The 23,712-nt window shown below is 35.4% G+C and overlaps 1 protein-coding gene across 3 annotated transcripts in view; it reads left to right on the forward strand.

The window, feature by feature from the left end:
• Window positions 1-57: 57 nt before the first annotated feature.
• Window positions 58-23,712, forward strand: part of LOC139600510 (uncharacterized) — a 44,266-nt gene continuing 20,611 nt past the window's right edge. For 2 of the 3 annotated variants that reach the window (XR_011682587.1, XM_071448742.1), the window contains exons 1-7: window positions 58-7,633; window positions 8,662-11,184; window positions 13,557-13,739; window positions 16,987-17,154; window positions 18,764-18,865; window positions 21,611-21,721; window positions 23,315-23,493. Coding sequence is in view for 2 of the 3 variants with exons in the window: in XM_071448742.1 (XP_071304843.1) it covers window positions 7,576-7,633; window positions 8,662-11,184; window positions 13,557-13,739; window positions 16,987-17,154; window positions 18,764-18,865; window positions 21,611-21,721; window positions 23,315-23,493 (3,324 nt within the window). In the remaining variant the exon portion in view is untranslated. The remainder of the gene's footprint in view (window positions 7,634-8,661; window positions 11,185-13,556; window positions 13,740-16,986; window positions 17,155-18,763; window positions 18,866-21,610; window positions 21,722-23,314; window positions 23,494-23,712) is intronic. The other variant, XM_071448743.1, reaches the window with a different exon arrangement.

The following is a 23,712-nucleotide window of genomic DNA, read 5'->3' on the forward strand; positions in this document are numbered from 1 at the left end:
GCATTGACAAGTCAGTTCTTGCCAATTAACTGATTACTGATTGAAGTCTGATTATGTTGAAATCTGCAAGATGTGAGGGAAAAATGGGTGGATGTTAACAGGCTGATTAAAGGTAGACCAGTCATGATGCTTCATGGAATTAAATATACTAATCAGATTCTGAGCTTAGCAGACAGAAATAGAAAAAGAAGTGGAACAAGGCTGTGAACATTGCTCCCTCTTTTATCTTTAATTTTAATTAGGTAATCTGATTGATTAAGACTTTTCAGACGGAGCTGGCATTTTGTAGCTGCTGGATAATTTAGTTGTTATTTTATTATCTGCTTTATCTGTAAAGAGTTAAATAAGTGGTAGTCCTTTATTGCTTCATTGATTTGAAGGATATGTATATACTGTATATCATTGCTGACTGGGTTTGATGGTACTTATGGGGGTAAGTCTAAAGAAAAAAAATTGAACTTGTTATCCTATTAAGCCTTAGTAAGACAGCCAACCCATCCTTCATGAGCTTAGAAAAGCAAACTGTTCACAGTACGTAACAGCAAGCATCTGAGGAAAATGAATATTGGCTTATGGCAATGGTAAGTATAAACTTTTTTCTGGTAAATTAGACTGTTTTAATTAGTATTCTGTAGCTACTAATTGTTACAATTAATCATAAATTTTGTTAAATAGAAATTCTGCAGATTTTTTTCACAGTAAAGAAATATGACTTTTTTCCTAAGTGATAGATTTTTAAGATGGATATTTGATTCCTAAATCTGTATTGGTTATCTTATTTTAGCATATAAGTACTATAAGTTTAGTGTTATTATATACTATTAGGTATATAATTTTGAAAATTAAAGCCTACTTGTATGAACTTGTATAAATTTGTTAGAAGTATTGCCTTTCTGCAACCAACATTTCACACTGGAATATGAGGAGTGCTATGATAAGACTACAGAATTAGTAGTCAAGAAGGAATATTGAGAGTTGAGTTGAGAGAAGAGGATCCTGTTGAGTGGAGAAGCTTACATTATAATTTTTCAGCACTTAAGTAAACCTGGATAGTAATTTTTTTCCTCCTACCATTTCATCATCCTGCAAACTAGTCTAGCTTTGGTAAAGTACATCTCTATTTCTTTCCAAGGAGAGAAGCATTCTAATGTTCAGCTAAGAAGTGTAGGTATTTTCTCAAAACTTCTGTCAAAGCTAAAAAAGAGTGTATGAAATAAGCGTCTCAAATTCTTTTGTCACTCTAAGTCTAAATTGCTCCTTACTTACTTTGTATGAATTGCTCAGGTGGAGAAAGTGACCCTGGAAATTGCATGGTCAGGAAATACGGTTCCCATTTCAGACACCAGAAATCAAATCCTAGAAGTTAGGATAGGGTGACAGATTTTGCCCATATTGCATTCTATGAACAATGGAATATTTTTTTTCATCTATAACAGTAATTTATATTTTATACTCCCAGACATTTTGAAAATAAAAAACTACCTCATTTTCAGGTAAAATTTTTATAGTGTGCAATTACTCTGCAGGGTTTTTCTGGGGGGCTGAGTTTCAATTATAAGCAAATACTTTGAATTTACCTGGTTTCAGTTAAGAGGGACAAGGAATTCTGAAGCTCAAATAAATTGGATTAATTTATTTGAAAAAGAATTGAGAAGGAAATTTATTTGAGAATGATTGAGAAAGAATTGTAGTATTACATGACAGTAATTTCTTTCAGTATAGAAACTCCATTTCATTTTTGGAAATGGTTGTTATGGTTGCTATAGATGTCATTGTTAATGTATGTTATAGTGAGATTTCTACTAGTTTCGTTATCAATTGTTGCATCACATCTGTAGGGTATTTCTGATACCTGCTGTCATTTTTGGTACTGACAAAGCATGAATTCCATAGATAACCCTCTGAATATCAGAATGACAAACTCACTGACATGAACAGGCTAATCCAGCTGATACTCAGTAGTATCGGCTGATACTTTAGGAGGTTTTCCTTTGGTCTCTAAAACAGAAATAAAAGATGTCCAACAATGTAAACAGAAATGGAAGTTTATATGATTTTTAAAACACATTTTCAGAGCTTTTGATTAAGGAAAATTATTTTATGCAGTAGAAAAGAGAGGTCCTGCACAGCAAATTCTGTTCTCTGTTTTTAAATATGTTTTTACTTATATGATAATAAATACATGAACATCCATTGTAGTAAAGTGTAGAATCATAATTATTTAGTAATTGTGTTAAAATCATGGTGGAATGTTTTATAGACCATTTACAGCACAGAGGCTACCTACTAGTCTGTTGTAGTGTATGGCAGTGCACATTTTTGAATGAAGGTAATTATGAAAAATGCTGCTGCAGAAATTAAGTATCTCCAACATCTAAAATAAATGTTTATCTTTGTTAATACATTATTGTCTTCTGTTGCAAAAGCTCAAAATAATTAACCAAAAAGCAGAATTACTTAATAAGTAGACAGGAGCTTTACAGGACATGAGTTTTACATATGATTTAGCAGAATTAAAAAAAAAACCAAACAACTGACTTCACTTCTCTCTAAAAAAGCAGAAATACCTGTCTATATACAGCCCATGATTGCTAATCTGTATTTCACTGCAACTTTGCTGGTACCTGCATTCTTAGTGCTGAGTTAAAATAATCTTGAAAACATTTGACTGACTGCAATTGTAGTAGCATTTTTTGAATCCAAAGTGAGGTGTCTGCAGGGAGATAGCTTTAATATGTTGTAGAGAATAATATAACTATTACTTCTTTTCAGAAGATTGGTCAAAATCTATTCAACAATTCATATTGTGTCCATTTCTGCTTGTAGAAAAGTCAAAAATAATGCAAAATCTAATTACCCGGGGTTTGGGTTTCCTAAATATGTGGATTTATGGCATATTTGATAGTTTTAGTTGTTTAGACAGTAACCTTCCATCTGAATCAGAACCAAAGACATACTGACTGGTGTTTGCAATCTTTTTGTGGTCTGGAAAAAAAAGTGCCACGGTAGCAGTGAGGAACAAGTGACATGGACCCCCTTATGCATCAGAAGGAGATCCCTTTATTGTAAAAAAATCACACTCTTTTTATGCCTTTAATCTCTACCTGACGTGACTGAAACCAAACTGAGACTTAACAGAAAGAAGGCACCCACTGGCTGCCTCAGCTGCAGTGCTGCTGTCCATGCGTCCTATCATCTAATCAGCTTCTTGCTCATAAACTGTCCATGTGTTCATACAGCCAATCACGATCTCACTTCTAGCTCACTCTTTCCTCACTCATAACTGCCTCTCACCTCTCAAGCGACTTCCAACTGTCCAACTTGCAGCTGTGCCTTTCCCATGGGGCCTTCTGATGAGCATAAGCCTTAGCAACTTTAATAATTATAACCCCATAATAATATATAACCCCATAAAATCTTTTATTTTTTATTAAGCAAGAAAAATGTACTAGGAAAAACCTAAACATCTCCTAAGACATTAATAACAGGGAAAACAATAATAAATATTACAACTTTTCAAAAACTGCAACATAGGCTTATAACATAGTGACTATATATATACATTAATTCAGGATGCTGTGACAAAAGGCCACACACACCATGATGGAATCCACTGCACATGATGGCCTGTCGAGAGGCAGGCATATCCTCTTCCCCATGTCAACAAGGCCAGTGGTCCTTTCATTCTGCTGTCAGTAGGTCCTTTACCATCACAGGAGGTTTTAGATGGGCCTTCGTGTTGAAAGGATACTGCCTTTCACATGCAGTTTGTTTCGTCTCATAGAAATTTTAAAAATTGAGAACCTACAAGGCTTTAGCTCATGAAGGCGCCCCAACTCCCCGCCTCTTTGTTTTTCAAGCAAGGATTTTAAGATTTTATGGGCACACTCAACAATAGTATAGTTCATGACATAAAATGGTTGATCAGTGGGTCCTAGCAGAACACCTGTTGCAAATTGAGTTCACTAGTCCATGTTTTATTGTGTGTCCTCTACTTTGGGTCCTCTACTCTCAGAACTAAGTAGATACTGTCATATATCCACTGAGTTCCGTTTGATTGGAATCTGATTCTTTTCAGACATAGAGTTCATGATTTTAATAATTTTACAAAGGGCTATATGGTACTGTTACAGTCCCTGTAAATGGCTGGCTTCTTCCTTTTTTCTAGATATTTTGCAGACATTTTTGAGAAGGCCGTTTTTTTCAGGAAAATACATAGGTTAAACTAAGCAAATGAAGATAGGATCCATTCCCGCTGAGGCAGAGAGTGAGAAACACTGCTAATACAGGCATTTTTATGGCACATTTTATATATGTTTGACATAAGCATTCTTTGACATGAAATGTATTCTACAGTACTTCAGAAATGTGTGTTCAGAAATTATTCAAATAAAATTCTAGTGGAAGCTTGGTAAAGAGAAAAAGGCAAAACTAGAAGGTATTTCAATAAGATGTATTTCAATGAGATAAGTAAAAGGTAAATCAGTGATGAACCCTTTTTGCCTGCTCTCTGTGGAACTCAAGACTGTCCTATACTACTCATTCTAATGACATTGTAAATTATATGTGGGGCATCTACCCCAGTGTAAGAAATTTAGAGTAGGGAAAATAACACAGACCACAATCAGTACAGAAAATAAAAAGAATAAATCAAGTAGTAAACTTTAGCATTTGCCTAGACATATTTGAGAATCTCAGATGGCTTTGGATAATTCTATTTAGAGTTTCTATGGTTTTAACTGTGTCAGTTACTTCACTGTGAGGCACTGAAACAGGTCACTCAGAGAAGCTGGGGATGCCCCATCTCTGGAGGTGTTCAAGGCCGAACTGGATGGAGCTTTGAGCAGCCTGATCTAGTGGAAGGTGTCCCTGTCCATGGCAGAGGTGTTGGGATGAGATGATCTTTAAGTTTCCTTCCAGCATGAGCCATTCTGTGATTGTCTAATTCACACTGGAAAATTCAAACCTTAGTAATTAGAGGAGAGGAACTAAGCAGTTAAGAGACTGGACCACACATAGCTAGTAACTTGAGAAGCAAAGTCAAAGCAATGATTAGTATGGAACAGTAGAATATTGTGAAGTACAAAGAGACACAATGGAAATAAATGAGAATTAAATTCAGTGTTACTAAGTTCATCTAGGGAAACAGGGACAAAAATGATTCTGTATCAAAAGGGATGAAACAGATAGAAGGGTTTAATGTTGAAATGCAGAAGGAAAGAGAAGTAAAATATTCTTGTTTGAGAAAGGCCTGTTTTGGTAGGCTGTGACATCATTGTTCTAAAGTCTGTGAGCACTGTAGAATTCAGTAGGGAGGTATTCAGCAAGGTACCTCTGAATATAATCATAGCCAAAACCTTCATAGGTTTTGGCTATGAATAGAGCATAGGATTCTGAATTATAAGAAAGAGACTTAAAGCTTCAAAGGATGGTTTATATTATCCTGAAAGAACTTAAAATATTTTTCAAAATTATTGTGTCATCACACCATTCTGATTCAGCATTAGCAAATATATTCTCTGTATTTTCCTTTCTTTTTCACCTTTGTCTTTTCTGACAGTCTCATCCTTATAGGTTCACTGAACATGGTTGTTTAGAAAACAATACATGTAGTTTCACGTAAAATCTCCACTATATAAACATATAAACATAAAGTAAAATAGCTCCTATGTTTTCAAATTTACTTCCAATCAGTGTTTTTAAGGCAACTTTTCCTGCATAACAAGATGAACTCAAAGCCATTCATTACATTGGTTTTGGGTTTTTTTGTTTTTGCTTTCATTATCTCAGAACTTGTCATCATCTGCATTAACCTGAAGGAAACAGCATTATAGATGCTATCAACAATGAAAATAAATACATTCTAAACAGAGATTTACCTGTTAGTGGGATAGTAGGGATATAAATATAAATACAAACATTTCTAGATTGATCTTTTACTCAAAATTAGGATGTTGTTATTCTGAGCTAACCCAAGCAGTAATCTATGTAGTAAGAGTAATCTATCATGTAAGAAACTATGTCAATGGACTTTGGCTTCCATCTAGGCAAATGCTGAATGCTTCTATTCCCAGTTAAGCTAATTTGTCTCTTGTACATCTAGTGTCCAACAGTGAACAAAATAGTTCCTAAGGCAAGGTACTTACCCTGCAGTCCTGATGCATACAATTAATCCTTGCTCAAGTCAATAGGTCTGCTCAGGAGTAGGATTCAAGTTGATGAGATTCCTAATTCTCTTATCACATCTCAGCCCCAGGATCAATGAGACAAGAATAGACCAAGACAATGCGTGGGTAGAATAAATGAAAAGCAAAGAACGGGTGCCTCTTCTGATATGGTAGGCCTAAGAGTAGAAAGGATAAATTAACATATGGAAATGTAGTATGGGCAGCAAAACTATTTGCATCATGAAGTTGTTTCCAATGTTTTTTTAAAATTTAACGTATCAAAAATTTAACATACTGCAGGTACAATAAAAGTAATATGTAAATACTATAATTAATATCCAAGAGCTGATAGACTAAAAACTCCTGGAAAAGTACAGATATATCTTCAAACTGAAACTGAGAGTGTAAGCATTCTAAAGTGCCTGCTGTAAAATGAGTACACCATTTTCACAGTCTACCTGCAGTGTCTTCCAAAAAGACAGAGGAGAATTGCCTTCATTTTACAGCCAGCTAAAGAATGTATACTGCCATATTCAGTCATCAAGCCTCACACTAACTTAAAATTTTTCAGAAGTAGAAATGACTGTGTCTTGAAAAAATTTCATCCCAGTTGTTTGGCTAACTATGTATCATGGCATACAGTGACATGTAACATGAGTCTTAAAATTTCAGTGTAATTATTTTAAAAGCTTTATCCTTGTAACAAGATGAATATATCCTCATAATTCCAGTAAGTTTGTGGCCTTAAAAATTCACTCACACTCCTTCCACAATGATGTATTGCATGTTCTGATAAACAAACATCCAAAGACTATTATGACTAATAACACTTGTAATTAGTTGATTTTTCCCAGCAATAACTTAATTGATTTCCAAGACCACACCTATGATGTATACTTCTCACTTCAAAGAATCCCTTCTCAAGAGAAGAAAACAATTATTATAAGTATTTTGTTACACATATAAATAAGATTGAATTTAAAATGAATGCTTAAAACAAAGTATTAATCTCTAAAAATCTGAATCAGTTAAAATCATAGACTGTAAAAGATGACCCACTGCTCAAAGCTTCCACAGATTTTAAAGGGTATTGGTTCAGGCCCTGTAACTGAGGTCATGAGATCTTGATTTTAAGATATTATTTTTAAATCTTCAAAATTTGTTCCTAAATAAATAAAAGAAGAAATAAATGCATTATAGAAATAATAGAAATTATAGAAATTATAGAAATAATTGCATTATATTATGCAATAGAACTTTTCTATTTTTTATTATAACAAGTTATAATAAAACAAGTTAGTAAACCTGAGAGTTAGAGGGCAAAACTATTCCAGAGAATCCTTCTCATTATCCATTGTTTTCCCTCCCACACAGAAAACTAGAACGCAGATGCCCTTGGTTCTTAGAAATGAGCAGAAAGAAAAGAAAAAGCTGCAAGAGCAGAAAGAGCTCAGATTCCAGAGAATGTAAGTTTACAGAAATGTTTAATATAAAATAAAATCAACAGAAACATATGTGGCTATTCTTAATTTACTCATCAAGACAGAAATTCACTTTTGTGCCCAGCTGTTTGTCAGATTGGAAATATTTACACTTAAGTGTGGACACATACAGGTAATGTATTACATACTGGTGAAGCTAGTTCTTTTATTTTAGTTAAGCTGCTATCCTATTTATTTCTGGCAAAAGCTTTCCAAATATATTGTTGTTCAATTGCCTCAAAATGTCACCATTCTTGGTGTAAATCTCAGTGTTGTCTTAGTTTAATAGCTTGTTCTAATCCTGTTTAAGTAGATGTCACTATTAAACTGTTACCCTGTAATGCATATGACCTTTTCTTACCAAAACCAAAGCAAGAGAGAATTTTATGTCATTGTGTGCCATTTTATGTCATTTCAATGCCATGAAATCTTGCCTACTACAGCCAGAAAACACTATTTTATTCTACTTAAATCAGGTAGCTGTGACTCACATCTTCTGGCATTGTGCCACTGACCTGCTGTGTGATTCTATTAATTAATCCCTTTGTTTGCTCATCTGTAAAAGGATTATAAAAGCCATCTTCCATAGAATTTACCCAGACTGCAAGCAGGCAGTGGGATGATGATTGACCCAGTGTGTTCACAGGAACAAAGTAAATATTAGGAGGAGTAATAAAATTTCTAATGTAGCTCTTATTATAAACAAATAGAATATCTTATACCCTAACAAAAGCAAAAATTTATTTTAAAAAATTGCAAATATATTGAATTTCTCAGATCAGAGTGAATTAATGTGGCCCATCCTGTTTATCTCATTTTGCATTACTTATCAGTTAACTATGACAAAACTAGTTAATACTGAAATTGAAAAGTAATAATGTGGAAAATACACTAGATCTTAAAGATAGTGTAGGCATTTTCTATGAAAACTGTCTCAAAGCTAATCACATATTTATGATACTGCTTACCAAATCATGGGAAAATGTTTTTTCTTTTTTTTAATCTTGAATTAGATGCACAGTTGTCACCCATTTGTAAATGCCAGCAAAGTGTAGGAAGCCTTGAAAATAAAGCACATGAGGCTCTGTCTCAGTTCACAGAGCCACTGGATGTACAGGGTGCTGAAGAAAATGGAAAAGATCATGAAAACAAGAATCAGAGTAGCTCAGATGCTTCTGAAGATAAAGACCTTGATAATGTATCAGACACTGAAAAAGAAGGGAAGAAGGAAAAGATCTGCACTCCTAAAATGATCTCACCTCAGCAAGATGAAATCCTAGCTACAGTAACTTTTGGTGAGTCAGAGGGCTCATCCAAAGGAAAAATTATACTGTGGCGCAAGCCAGATTCTTCAGACTCGGTTAGCTTGGCTACTGGAAAAATTTCTGCAGAAGTAAAATATGGCTCTTTTAATATTGAAGTAGAAATTAAGAATATTTCTTTGTTTGATTCTGGAACAAAAGTTGAAGATCAACAGAGGAAGAGTTCAAAGAACAAGAAACATCATGAAAGACAATGCCAGAAAAGTCAGTGTTCAAAATGTTCCAAGTACGAATGCCCTTTAACTGAACATTCAGCAGAACACAGGGGGAAATATAAGGGATCCTCTCTACATAAAATTCAAAGTGCCATCAGTGAAATTCCCTCCCTGGAAATAAACGTTGAAACTAAAGACATTCAGGTGGAATATACCATCAGAAATAAAAATCTGAAGGTTAACATCAAAGCCAGTGAGCAGGAACAGAGCAAACCATTCAACAGGGAACATAAAGATACATACTGGAGTGAAACAGATAATTCTGTTACAGAGGCACTGTGTAACACAGACTGTGAGTCATTGTTTAGCTTTCATGAAAAAGCAGATTATACATTCCCAGATGGATATACACTTCTTCCTCCACCTAAAGAATTTGCTGACTGTGACAAAATGCACCTGGATACAATTGCAGAAGGCATATCTTCATACCCTGTTAATAGCAGAAAGGAATCTGACAGTCTCACTACAGCCTTGAGTATTTGGGGGGAAGAAAATTATTTCTGTAAACTTAACACAGAGGACTATGAAGACCATACCAATGAAAAGGAAGATTTTTCTAAGGATAAAATATTTTTCTCAAAAATAAATAATACTAATTGTCTCGTAGCTATTAATACCTTGCATAACCCAAACAACGGGAAAGAATGTGTTAATAAGAGCAACGTATTATGTCAAGAAAGAAATAACTGTGACCAACACAGAGACAGAGGACCCAAAACAGCAAGAAGAAAGTCTTTCCCAGATACTACCCTGGAGGTACCATCACCAGTTCACCCTAGAAGGGATTCTGGCTTTTACTCACTGCCGTCCTTAAATGTATTGCTTAAGGAGACCAAAGCAGATGTCCATAACAGGAGCTCACATATTCCTACGAAATACAAGGAAATTTTTAAGTGTCCTGACTTGACCTCCTCTCTGACAGAGCTTTGCAAGTATCCCGACTTGACCTCCTCACTGAGAAATTTGAGAAGTCTTAAGTCTTCATATCAGTATGCTTTAACATCATTTGATCGTAATATTACCATTTATCCATCTGAGCCTGAAGAAGGTGTCTGTCTAGATGGCACTTGTTCACTGAAAGACTGTGCAGACTGTGTGGGGCAAGAGGAAGAAACAGAAGAAACATTAATGGAGAGTCTTCATTCCAGAGGTACTACACCTGACAAAAGAGAAAATGACCATGAAGAGGCTCTGGGAAACCTATCCATGTGGGAAGACGACTCAGAGTCTACTGAAGCTTTAGATAGAGAGAAATCAGAGTACAACTCTGTAGAAAAGCATGTTGAATGGCAAAACAAAGCTCAACTGATACAAGCCTCTCCACTTTCTACAAGCCCTTCAAGTGAATTCATTAATGATAAAGAAAGTACTAATTATGCATCTACAGAAAGCATCCCAAAACAATATTCGGTTTTACAGTTAAATGTTCACCCACCTTATGCAGAGTCTGAGGTAACAAATAAAAGGAGAGAGTCAGTACTGACTGACCCTCCAGTGATAACTGGAGAAGTAGAAGGAAGACTTATCCAAGGCAACACTACATTGATACCTGAATGTTTTGGCTCTGCAGTGAAGAAAGAACCTAACCTTACCTGCAGTATACAAGAAAAATCCTTGCTGTCATCCTTGTTAGATCACAAAGAGAATGACATGAATAAAGCGTTGGAAAGCCTTTCTGAGGTACAGTACATATCTGGAGATGTCCTTGTTGAATCTGATTGCCGTAATAATTCAGCACAGATCTTCATGTTATCTACCTCTTCAGTAGGCACAGAAAATAAAGAGAATTTCACAGAACATCTAAACTTTAAGCAAAGATTGGAGGACTTTTGCAGTAAACAGTCAACTGACAACAGTTTAAGGAGAGAGCCTGGAATAAATCAACAACCTCTGTTAGTCAAGTCCAACTTTGAAGAAATTGAATCAAATTTTGAAATGAAAGAAGATTATTATGAGACTGCAGATATGTCATCATCAGTAAGACATATTAGTCAGAAAGGTAGGTGTTACAACACTTCTCAAGTTAATATCACACACCTTTTGCATAGGAGCTTTTGTGACATCTGTTTACTTGGTAAATAAATGTATATTAAAAGTTTTCAATGATATTGTTATGGTATATGTTTAGCCATGGGGTTATAATATGCAGTTATTCTGCTGAGGATTCTAGGATCCATCTTGCAGAGCTAAGAAATTGAAATTTTAAAAAACCAAAAAAGTTAATGCAGCTTTGATCAAGAAGCAGTTTTCCTACATTAAACTTCCCTCCTATTCTGTACATCTAGTCAGAGAAGAAAGCATCATTGCAGGAAGAAATAGTAAAAGCAGTTGCCGTGTGATATGAACTCAGAGCACAAGCCTGTGTTTAAAACCACATAAATCTGGCTTTCAAATCCATGTGATCGACATGAATACTGAATATATATGAGTACATATCGGTCTTAATTCTGGCTGAACATTTTCATTGGATGACCATAGGGGATCCTTTAACCTGCTTTTCTCCTCTCTTTTATATGTTTGAAGAAACTGTGTATGAAAAAGGCTTATTTTTAATAGCTAATTTTACAAAATTTCTTGTCTTCCTTTTTTCTATCCATCTACCCATATCCATAACTTGTCTTTCAAAATGAGTGTTTTGAAGTATAAAAATTTTAAGTCATCCTGGGATATTGCACACTACAATGTGAGCCTTTTGCATTATGAATATGTACACACATATGTGTGTATGTGTTGTTAAAATACCACTCCAAATGCTTTAATTTTATTTTTTTAATATTAATCAGGTTATATGCAAATACATCTCAAATTCACCTCTCCAGAAGGCAATGTTTCCAGCAGATTTGGAGGTTAAGAGGTTTATATAATTGAAAAATATACATTTTCTTATGGAAAATGTCTTATATAATCCTAGTTCAAGGAAGCTGAAGTTTAAAAAAATCTTTTAGTTCACCATACCTGCAGAAAGACTGGTATGACCTCCGTGGCTGTCTTTTTTGGCATTGGTAATGGAAATTTAAAAAAATACCTGAAGTATTTTATACACTATATAGATATACTACATAGATTCATATTGCTATATAGACCAGTATCTCAACATAAGTATCTCAATACCAGTATCTTGGTATCAATATGTAAACTGGAGAATTGATGAAATGGAAATCTCTATAGAGCAAGGTATAAAATTAAGATACTAAAGGAAACAGTATGCCAAAATCCTTGATTTCTCAGACATTAGACCTAAATGGTTAAGGACACAGCACAGAAGTGAGATATAGCTATGTTTTTCATTTTTTTTTTCTTTTCTCTTCTTTTATTCTCTCTTCCCTTTTGCCCTTTGCTAAGAATTATCTATACCTGTCATCTTGCTTTGGCCCTCTTTTGGTCCAGGGTCATATTTTGATTTATCTTCATTCCCAGCAATGCTGTGGAGATCCTCCTTTAAATGAATAAGTGTGTACATCCAGAATAAATTTTACAACCTACTTTACCAAGACATTGGGCAGTGTGGGACTTACGGAGTATAGTAATCCAGTGACACTGGAAAGCAAATGTGTCATTTTTCTGCAAAGAATGAGAACTTCTACAACAGAGGAGAAGAGATGGTACTGTGGTAAACAGGATGGGGGAAAGGCTTTCTAGAAGTCTCTGGTGTTCTGGGTACTTCATGACTGTATCGAAGAAGTAAAGACCCCTGCAAAGGGCACTAGAAGGGCATTGCAAGAGATAGGTTTCTTGAGTCTCAGCAATGGTCTGGAATAGTGCCCTGGAATGCCCTTGCTGAGTTACATGTGATGAACATCTGGCTGAAGCCAGAAAAAGGCTGTGCAGCCATGAGTGTATCTGCAGAGTCCTCCAGGGAGCCTCTGGAGGTTGGACTTTCTCTCTATCTGTCCTTGCCAATGGTTAAAGTCACATTTTTAATACAGAATATAATACAAGATCTGTTTTACCATTGCTGTTTTACCTGAAATAATAATGCAACAATTAAGGTTATTCTGCCTTAACTAGAAAGAAGTCTGAACCAGGAAAATCTTCATGCATATCTCACAAGATTATTAGTATTCAAATAGGAGTTTTTATATATACCTATTGACCGCTTCAGAAATGTATATTTCTGAAGATCCATGAGCAAATTACAAGTTTCTGCATTAAAATAGTGATGTACTATGCTATGTAGGTATTTAACTAGAGATACTTCTACTCAATTAGTCTCAAATGTATATTTTCAGAATATTTTCAGTATTATTTGGTATTTTCATTTATATATTGGTTAGATTATTCTTGGATTTAGAATGCGGAGATATTACACAGTAAAATTACTTATACAAACTTGTGTCACATATTTCTCACAATCATCTGGTTATAACTTAGACTTGAAATCAGAAATGAATAAAACCAGAAAATTGCCTTTGAAGAAAGACGCCAGAGCAAGTGACAGTTCCCAGGAAGATGCAATAGACCAGTGGGCCAGAAGACGGAAACAGTTCAAAGACAGCAAAAAGTGCAGTTCAACTGGAGGAAGCTCCATAAACAGCACAATCACTGAGGGATCAAGTGAGTACTTTAGTATTACACTTGCTATCTTTTCTGTATGTGTAATTGGTAATATGACAGGCTTTTCAACTAAGGAAATTGATCTCCAGTTTACTATCCAAATGTCTGTGTTAGTCATTATCATGAGTAACACAAAACATCCTTTCTCCTTGGTTAAGCAAACAATCTGACTAAAAAAAAGTTGATTCTACCATGCATGTTCATGGTAGGACATGTTCAAATTATATGTTCAAATAATATTAAGACAAACTTTAGGCACAAACATGTAATTATGTGGCAGCAGGTTTGAGGTTATAACAAAAATCATAATCCTGATATCTACTTATGTCCAAGCATGCTGAGCTGGGAGTCTTTCCTCCTCACAAAGGTAACCATCTGCTCCAACTTTAATCTACACTTGTTGCCTAAATTGTTATTCACTGTGACTCAACTGTCTCTTTAAGGGATCTGTCACCTTGCCACATGCAAATTCATCAGCCTCAACTTCATGGGAAGGAATTTTTAAGATTAACTGCTTAGTGAATTTAAATTGCATGCAGATGGAACCACCAAACAAGGATTGCACAGTCTATTATCCATCTACTATGTGGATATGTGGTACTTCTTACTTAACATTGCCTTACCTCCTGTTTTGCTATTTTAGTAATATAAAAAATACTTCGTGGGAATGAAGAAATGTGCACCTCCCTGTGGAAATATTTTGTGTGATGAGTTCTTTTGGTATAGGAAATTTTATTTGTAGGTGTATAGCCTCCTCTTTGAAGAAGGGAAAATATGGACGTATAGAAGACTCTGAGTTCCTCAGTGCAAGTCCAATAGATGATTAAGTATAAATATGTTCCATGCCTGTACCAAAGAGGTAAATCCTACATTAATTCACTACTTATACATAGATTTCAGTTCGCAACTGGGTTACCAGACCTGAGATACGTGAACCAGCAGGGAACCCAAGCCTTTTTGAAGTAGTAATTGAAGAGCAAGCAGGACACCCTGAGGTATCTAATATGGTACAGGCCACCTCTGTTCAGGTAACTGAGCCACTCCCTATGGTTTTAATGCCTGTTAACAAAGAAGAAGGCATGACTAACATTTCACATGGGAATAAAGAGGGTCTTTATTGGTAGCAATTTTCATTGCTTGCCCCTAAAACAGGTTCTAAGCCATCATATTAAGACTAGAAAGTTATCATGTCAAACCACCTGTGCTCAAAAAAACTTACCAGAAGCTATATACAACAGGCTAAACTATTCCTTGATTTCAACAGTGATGTCTCTTGAATATAAAGCTGGACCATAAATTTACTAAGTTAGGCATGTGTTGGTTTCATAGAGGAAGCATATATATATCTTTAACAAATCAAACAAGTCAAAAAAGAGCAAGTTAAAAGAGCTAGAATTGCTTTCCTTGAGACAAAGTTTTGGGTAGCATATGGCATATACCCAGAGTGGTCTCCAGAACAGGTGAGTGGGCAGAAAATTCTGTCACAGATTCTCACATCTAATCTTTTTGGATAGTATGCCACAGGCCTGAGACTTCCGTCCCTTTTGGTTTGGTAGCTTGACTTATCCTCTGTTGGCAGACAACTCTGATTGACATACGGAAGCAGCAGCTCCTTACATTCTTACTTCCAGCGTCTGGGAATAATTTAAGTGTGCTTGTTTGTGACTCTCCAGTTTGACATCTGTTCCAAAAACTCAAGGAGAAGAGAAAGGAAATGTTTTGGCATAATTCCATGGCAGTGTCAGCATGGCAGTGTATATAGTTTTGCCTATTTGTCACATTTTAATCTACTCTAATTCTACTAAAATTACAAAAATTCAGCATTAAACTGGCAAAATACTGTGCTGTACTGAGTTGTTTGGTGCTAGTCTAGGTTTTAATTTATGCATTTGTGGAAAAATGAGCTTTAAACATATCAGCATAGTAATATTTATTTATTTGTCTATTTGCTAGTAGCTTCTTAAACAGTTAATCATGTAATCTCATACTTTCTGCATAAGGGAGGAGCCAGTGGACCTAGAGTATTTGTCTAGGTAGACACAACTGAGCACATTTTTTAAGAGAAGAAAGGACTGCCACTTAGATGTATTCAAGGAGTGACTTCCTGAACAAATATAACTTTAAATAAAGGTATATTTTTATCTTCTCTGTTTTTAAACTGGGAAACATTTTACATCAAACACAGGATAAACAAAGCAAACAGATCCTTCCTCCAGCTGCATTAAATCTAGCTGCATTATACCAGGCATTTCATACTGAAAGGTATGTGATGGTTTTTTCCTCTCAGAAAATTTATATTTTCAGTCTATCTGTTAGCACAGCATCTGATGATGTATACTTATATTTGACTTTCACAATCCAGTCTTAACTTTGAAGTTCCAACTCCTGGTCTGCTTGGGATGTTGTTGGACTATTTATTTACATTCAACTTGTTGTTTATAACCTGTCACAGCCAGCTGCCTGACATCCTATTGCCTTGAGAGTCTCAACTTTAGCAGAGAATTAGAGCTCTCTTCCGTTTCCATGTGAGCTCTCCTCCATTTCCATGTGAACTCATTGCAAGATACTGGGAATGTAAATTATTATAAAGTAGGAATCTGAAAATCCTCAGCATAACACATCATACACATATTCAAGAGCCAATGAAGGAACTAGCCAGGAGTTCTATGGTAAAAGACAAAAAAAGCCCCAAACAAACAAACAAACAAACAAACAAACAAACCAACAAAAACTACCCAACTATTATTTCCTCACCTCCTTTTTAAAAAAAACTTCATGCCTAGAAGAGCTAAGATTAAGAAAACAGAAAATATGGTCATCAATGCCCCTGTCATGGAAGATACTTTTCATCTTCTCTTTTGTCTTCTGATATGAACTGAACTCATACAAAATTTTTAGAAGATTTGTTTGATTTCCCAATCAAATGGGTCACATTAGATAGCTTAAGAACTAGCTAAAGCCAGATTTGTCTTAAAGAGTTGTAGCTCCTGTTTTGACCACTTGCATTAAGACTTCATTTCTTACTCAAGTCCAACGTGCATTAGCCTCCAGAATTGTGATCTTATATTTGGAAATCCTTGCAGACTTCTCCTTCAACAGCAACAGAATTGAGGAATTCAGTATAAACATTACAAACAGTTAATTAAGAAGTTTGCGGCACTTCTTGCATGCTGAGTGGCTGAGGTCTCTTATTCTTCATACATTTTCCCTCCTGACATAACTTTTACTTGTTTTATCACCATGACAGTAAATTCAGAGGATGCTCGATCAGTAGATCTGGGACTATATTCTGAAAATGAGGACAGAGGTTTTTATACAGAAAATTTTCATTCTGCTTCCTGGGTTTTCAGAGGAGATGATGTCTCTCCAGATAACAGTCCTAGATGTCTCAGCAAAAGACCTAGACCAGTGGCAAGTAAGTTGGCTAGAGCAACAGGTAATAAATGTCATAAAAATTTATTAATTTTGGGCACTCTGAGGATTTCAGGGGAACAACATTTTGGAGTAGATGCTGGTCTCTTATGCTAAAGAAAGGAAAGGGAGCAACCCAAGAATCTAAAAGCTTATTTAAAAAATAAATAATTCTTATTTATTTGCAAATTAGAGGCAATGTAATTCCATGACTTCTTCAAGCTTGCCAAAATCTTAGAGATATTTATGGTCATAAAGTATTATAATGGACATAAAACCTGGTTTACACCAAACTTTCAGGCATAATTGATCCAGGAAGAAATTAATCATTTGCTAGGAGTATGGAGGATTGTTCTATTTGTAGTTTAAATCTGTGCAAACAGATATCGTGAACAACTTTTTCTTTTGGAGGGGAGGTTTTCCTTCACTTCTCAGATGTTAAGTTACTCAAAAGTAACACAGTTCAAAGAACTAAGACAAGCTGAAACACTCCTATAGCTTTCCAGGAAATTGTCCTTTGTTGGAGCTCATAAATAATTCAGAATATGAGAGAAAACAAATGTCCACTATAAATCTTCTGGTATGAAAAATTTTCCTTAACACAGATGAGAATATTCTGGAAAACCATTTTGGTTGCTTCTTCTCCCAGGGGAGAGCTCAGAACTTCAGCATGATTGTTAAAGTCAGTATTGAAGTATCTATTTTGGACAGATAACATTAATTGGCCTGATATTAAAGTAATCTTGAATCTTGACATTTCTGTCTTCCAAATAGTACACAATTTGAAGACAAAACAGCTGTCATAAATTACTATTGAATTGGCCTCCATTAAGAAAAAATACATAGTAAGGTAGTTAAATGATCAAAATCAGACACTCCAAGAAATCAAATTTACACTGAAATCATTCTTAAGTATATTTGCTAAAGAACCAGGCCATTTAAGTCAGAATAATAATACTAATAGACCCTGAGAAAAAGATGGAAGTAAGCAATTAGACCCTGATCTTCCTTTTTATGGAAGTTGATCCCTTTAAGTGTTAAATTATGATGAGTTGAAAGATATTTCAGCTCCCCTTGGCAGCAGATGCCACTGTGGGTGGGGAGGTCAAACTACAGGACTGGAAGGCATTCTGAGAGTGTGGAGTGGATGGATAAACAAAAGGAGAAGAAACAACTATCCAAAAGATAGAGCCTTATGAAATATAAAAAGAATGAAACTACAAGCAACAAATTTAAACTCATTTGAGAAATTAGAGTGTATTTTGTATTTGCAGAATAGAGGTTTGACACAGAGGGCATGAGTGTTTTTCTCTCCTAAAACACCATCAGTAGAGTGGAATACCTGAATACTTCAGCCTACATTACAAAGTCCAGGCATTTAATTTAAATTGCTGTCTGCCTGTGCCCTGACATGAATGATACTTGATTTGTTGCGGTGTGAGGGGTGTCACCCACCTGAGGACCAGCACTAAACAGCCAGGAGTGATAGTGAAAGCACCCCAACTATTTGTAAAATCAGTAACGCTCAGTACCTACAAAAAGTTTTAAAAACAGACTGCTGCTTATTAAATTGAATGTTTAAAGAAAAAAGGTATCTTTCTTCCTATCTCCAGTTCGAGAAAGAACAGTGAAGATTGCTAAAGGAACTGGCAATTACCCTTGGGGTTTCAGGATCCAGTTCTCAAAGCCTATCCTTGTGACTGAAGTTGACACAAGTAAGTTGTGTTAGTACTGGTTAATTTCGCCTGTGGAAATATATAAAAATTAAATACATAATATTATATACACTGATATAATTATATGATATATATCTACATGATATAATATGATCTACATAGTACAGAACATCTGTTTTATATTAATTTATAATATTGATGTACACAATAATTTCCTTAATTAGTGGAAAGGTGTTTGAGAGCAAGAACTGCTCATGAGCAACTGTCTTAGAGTCCCTCTATCCCTAGTAGTAAATCAGACTCCACTGCCCTGTCTTCTTCCATGTCAGTTCATACCTTTGCAAGTGCCTGCATTTTGCTTCCCTCAAGATGTAAAGTCTAAAACTTTTGTGGGCTGACATCAGTGAATGACAATAGGCCATTAAAAATTAAAATGAGGATGCAGTGATCCTTCTAATATTTCCAAAAATCTTATTGGCTAGGGACACTTCCGCTTGGATCCATCAAGCCATCTGTCAGTCTTGACAGGTGGACTGTTAACTTCTTCTGGTAATTATGATGATTGTAAGAAACCCCAAAAGAAACTCCAAAACCCAAGTGAGTGAGCAAAGAATGGCAGATAATTTTCAGAGAAGATGAAATGTAAGGATACTGCTTCTAGAGAAGAATGAGCTAGCTGTACCATGCCTTAATAATGGTGTTGGCACTATCGCTCAGGAATGAGATCTTGGAAGTCACCACTGAAAAGCCTCTGAAATCATTGGCTCTGTGCATAATGTCAACTTAGAAATCTGGCTAAAAGTTGACTCAGTCAGTAACAGCAGAGAGAATGAGACGCAGGCACTCTGTCATTTTGCTGCTGCCTAAGACCTTTCCAAATCGAGAGTACTGCTTGCTCTACTGCTCTGCATCTCAGGACAGGCACAGTAGAATTAGGAAAAGAGCAGAAGGTACAAGAGACTATGATAGATTCTTACTAAAAATAGCAGATACTATGCAAAATGTCATCCCGTACAGAGAAAGCTACATACCTTCTGGCATCTGAGAATAGTTCTGTCACTATTACCAGCCTTATGTAGTAGATTGTCCATTATCCTGACAACACTGAGAAAGCCTGTGAATTCAGGAGCATGTGAGTTCATAAGTTCTTTACCTAAGTACAAATAAAATCATACATCATGCATACAATAGCTCTGACACTTACCAATTTATCCCTACCACTTAAAATTAAGTACAGCAACTCACATTTTATATCACACTTTTATTTGTATGTTGTTTTCAAACACAGTTGCTTTAAAACAGTGACAACATTAAAAAATAAGGTTTTTCAGATGAGCTTGTAGTAAAATTATATTTTCTCAAAATATAACTTATTTCATTGGGAAGAAATTCTTCCCTGTGAGAGTGGTGAGACACTCAGACATCCTGCCCAGAGAGGCTGTGGATGCCCCATCCCTTCGAAAGTTCAAGGCAGGGTTGAATGGAACTTTGAGCAACCTGGTCTAGTGGAAGGGGATTGGAACTAGATGGTCTCTTTCAGCTGAAATCATTCTATGATTCTATAATGAATATTTTAATAATATTTTTATAGCCCACCTATGGTCGTAAAGTCTGGTATGGCATGCTCAAGGCCAGCACAACCCAAAATGTTCTGATATTTACGAATTCTTTTTAATACACATGAGGGTGGACTGGGGTTTTATTGTGCCTGTTTATTATTAAGCTTTTACTAATCTTATCCCTACAGTTTCTAAACATTCTCAGAAATACACTGAAGGATCACATTTACTGCATCATAGGGTGCAAAATCTTTAAAAGCATACAGTAAATGTTAAGGACATTAAATAATATTTTCCAAAACTATTATTTTACAGTACATTCAGAATGCTTATTTATAAATGAGAAGATAAATACTGTATTTGAGAAATTTGTAACTGGGATTTAAGTAACTGTGTATTGGTTCCCATGAATAGAGTATATTTATCACCTCCCTAGTTTGTTTCCATTCCTGGTTTGCATGTGTCTGAGCAGTGTTTGATTAGGAATGCATGTGTTTTGCAATGGTTAACAAATAAACAAAAGGCGAGGCATTAAAAATCTGATTCAGTTCTTCCTTCACTGGTACCTTTTTAACTTACCATGTAATTTCTTCCTAAAGCCAAAAATTCTCAAAATGCTATATCCGAATTCTATTAACCAGCAAAGATAAATATCAATACAGAAGGTACTCTTTTGGGGTTAAATTCAAAGTTTATCAGAATAATAGATATTTTTTTCTACTGACTCTACTGAGCTTTGCATCAGATCTTTCTTTGCACTTCAGGCCAAAAAACTCTCAGATACTGAAATGTCTATTTGAATCTTAAAGCATTTAAATCCTAATGGCATTTTAAATGGAATTTCTCCATTGCCAGTGATTATCTAGGGTTGCATCCATATCCAAATCCTGAAGCTTCCTTAACAGATGAGTAACAGGTTGGTGAGTAAAACTTGTTTCACCTCCAAGTTGACATCATGAAGGCCCTAAAACATAATTCTTGATTGGTTGAACAGATACTTGTTTTGCTAAAAAAGTGTGATCATATAGACACGCTTGATATCTTAGCAGTAAATAAATTTTTGTGTTTGATTTTTGGTTTTGGTGGTTTTCTTTTGTTTGTTTTTGGTTTCATTTCTTTCTCTTTTTGTCTTTTTTTGTCTTTTTTTCTTTCTTTTCTCTCTTTCCCTTTTTCTTATTCTCTTTTTCTTTTTCTCTTTTCTATTTTGTTTATCTTTTTCTTCCAGATAGTGCAGCTGAGGAAGCAGGGCTTCAGGTTGGGGATATTCTGATAGCAGTAAATGGAACTGATGTCACCAGCATGCCACATTCAGAAGCTGCAAATCTGGCAAGGAAAGGTAATTTTGAATCACAATAAATTAAATTAATGGGTCAGGTTTTCTGTTGAATGCTCCAAGTTCATCCAGAGAAATGGGGTGATATATGCAACTGAAATCTCAATTAATAGTTTAATCCCTTACTATTTCATACAGTGGTATTGCCGAGGTAACTTTTTTATCTAGACCTTGTTTTTTAGACATTTTAGAAAATTAGTCCCCAAAGAGCATGTAACTGTAATGGTTTTGGCTTTCCTCTTACAAAGAAAGTGACTCAGAAAGCCCTTAAAGTGACCAGAGAGACACAAATGCCTTATTTATGCCTTATACTTCCTCAGGGAAAGACTTCACACCTTCCTTCTGTTTCTCTGTTTCCAAGATCTGAAGTCTAGTCAGGAGATAGGAGAGTTTATTTCATGAGGCATTCTTTTGTAGCACCACAGAAACAGTCAGGGATATTAGTCCAGTATATCCTTCCCAGAATTGTGATGACTAAAACCCAAAGATAGCCATATTTACATGGGGAAAATTAGTTTACTGCTATTCCCATATTTATCCCAGATAAATTTTTGACAAAGGATCATGGGAAATTCAATAAATTAAAATACTTTTACAAGGCAATGTCAAATTTGACTTGACACATACTGTATTATTTAACTATAGAACTGCCATTCACACTATTTAAGAGAATGTTGAGTGTTTTAGCAGATAAATCTGTGATTACTGGTATTTTCAACTCCTCAGAGAACAACCCCTGGACTGAATCTTGGCACATCAACAACATTCCCAAAATCAAGTGTCCCCCAAAAAGAAACTCAGCAAATGTTTTGCAGATGAAATTGTGTCACAGTCACATTTCTCAATCTTCCTTCAGGCATTACCACCTGCTCTTTAGTGTTGATACAATCAGAATTTCAGGCCTTTAGGGTCAAAATCATAGATATATTGATACTGTCAGCACATATTGTGATGTTGCATCTCAGTGATGATGAAGATAACATTTTTTCTTTAATCTTGCAACCCATAATCTCTTCTAAGTCCTTACATTTTGCAAATGATAACTAGAAGCTTTAGCACAGGTTTGCTTCCAGCAGCCATCTTCCTCAGTGAGGGGCACAGAAAAAAATTACCATACTCCAAGGCATGGAAAATGAAGAATTCTCAAGAGCATATGTAAAATGACATAGACTGAAGGTGCCCCTAAGAGCATTTTCAGCAATTTTTTGTTAAACCTCAATTTATGTACACCCATTTGAGCAATGAAATTACTCAAATTACTTCTCCTAACTGATAAAATAGACAAGTACCAAAGATGCTGCTGGCAAAGATAGGTCACAAAAATTTTTTTAGATGTGTCTTCAGATAGCTGGCTCCATTACTAGTTCTCAACACAAAATTAGTTCCATTGCTGAATTTGTGTTAAAAGAAGGCCAAATATCACTTGATTTAATATGCTTTGTCAGCTGCTCTACTTCCTTTTACTTCTAGAAGCTACACTGGGAGGACATGGGCATGGTATAGAACACCACCTTCCTTCTCCCTACCCTAGATGGGTATTCAGAAATACTGACACATTTATAGTTTTGACTTATGTTTTCACATGTAATATTTTAGGTCCTGATATCCTGACGATGATAGTGGGATCAGACATCAGCCGTTACCCCAACACCCCCAAACCTACCTGCCGAGGATATCTGCACAAACGAACACAATCAGCAATACTGAAGGGCTGGAGAAAGAGGTGGTTTGTGCTGAAACACAGTGGTTACCTACACTATTACAAACACAAGAAGGTAAGAAGAGTGGCTGGTGAGAAGTCATAATTCAGGAGTGTGTCCTGAATTATGGAGTGTAGCAGTTCTGCACTGAAATTTGCAGATCATTATCTTGACTTATGGTATTTGCAGCATAACATCAATGCTACAGGATTTTGCATGAAGTGTACAAAGGAGGCTTGTTGAATGTTCTTCTACAGTTCTCTATGCACCTTACATTTCCAGCAGAATAGCTGG

The sequence above is a fragment of the Agelaius tricolor genome, unplaced genomic scaffold, assembly GCF_023055355.1.
Source record: "Agelaius tricolor isolate 1412-34295 unplaced genomic scaffold, bAgeTri1.0.p SCAF_27, whole genome shotgun sequence".
Taxonomy (NCBI): domain Eukaryota; kingdom Metazoa; phylum Chordata; class Aves; order Passeriformes; family Icteridae; genus Agelaius; species Agelaius tricolor.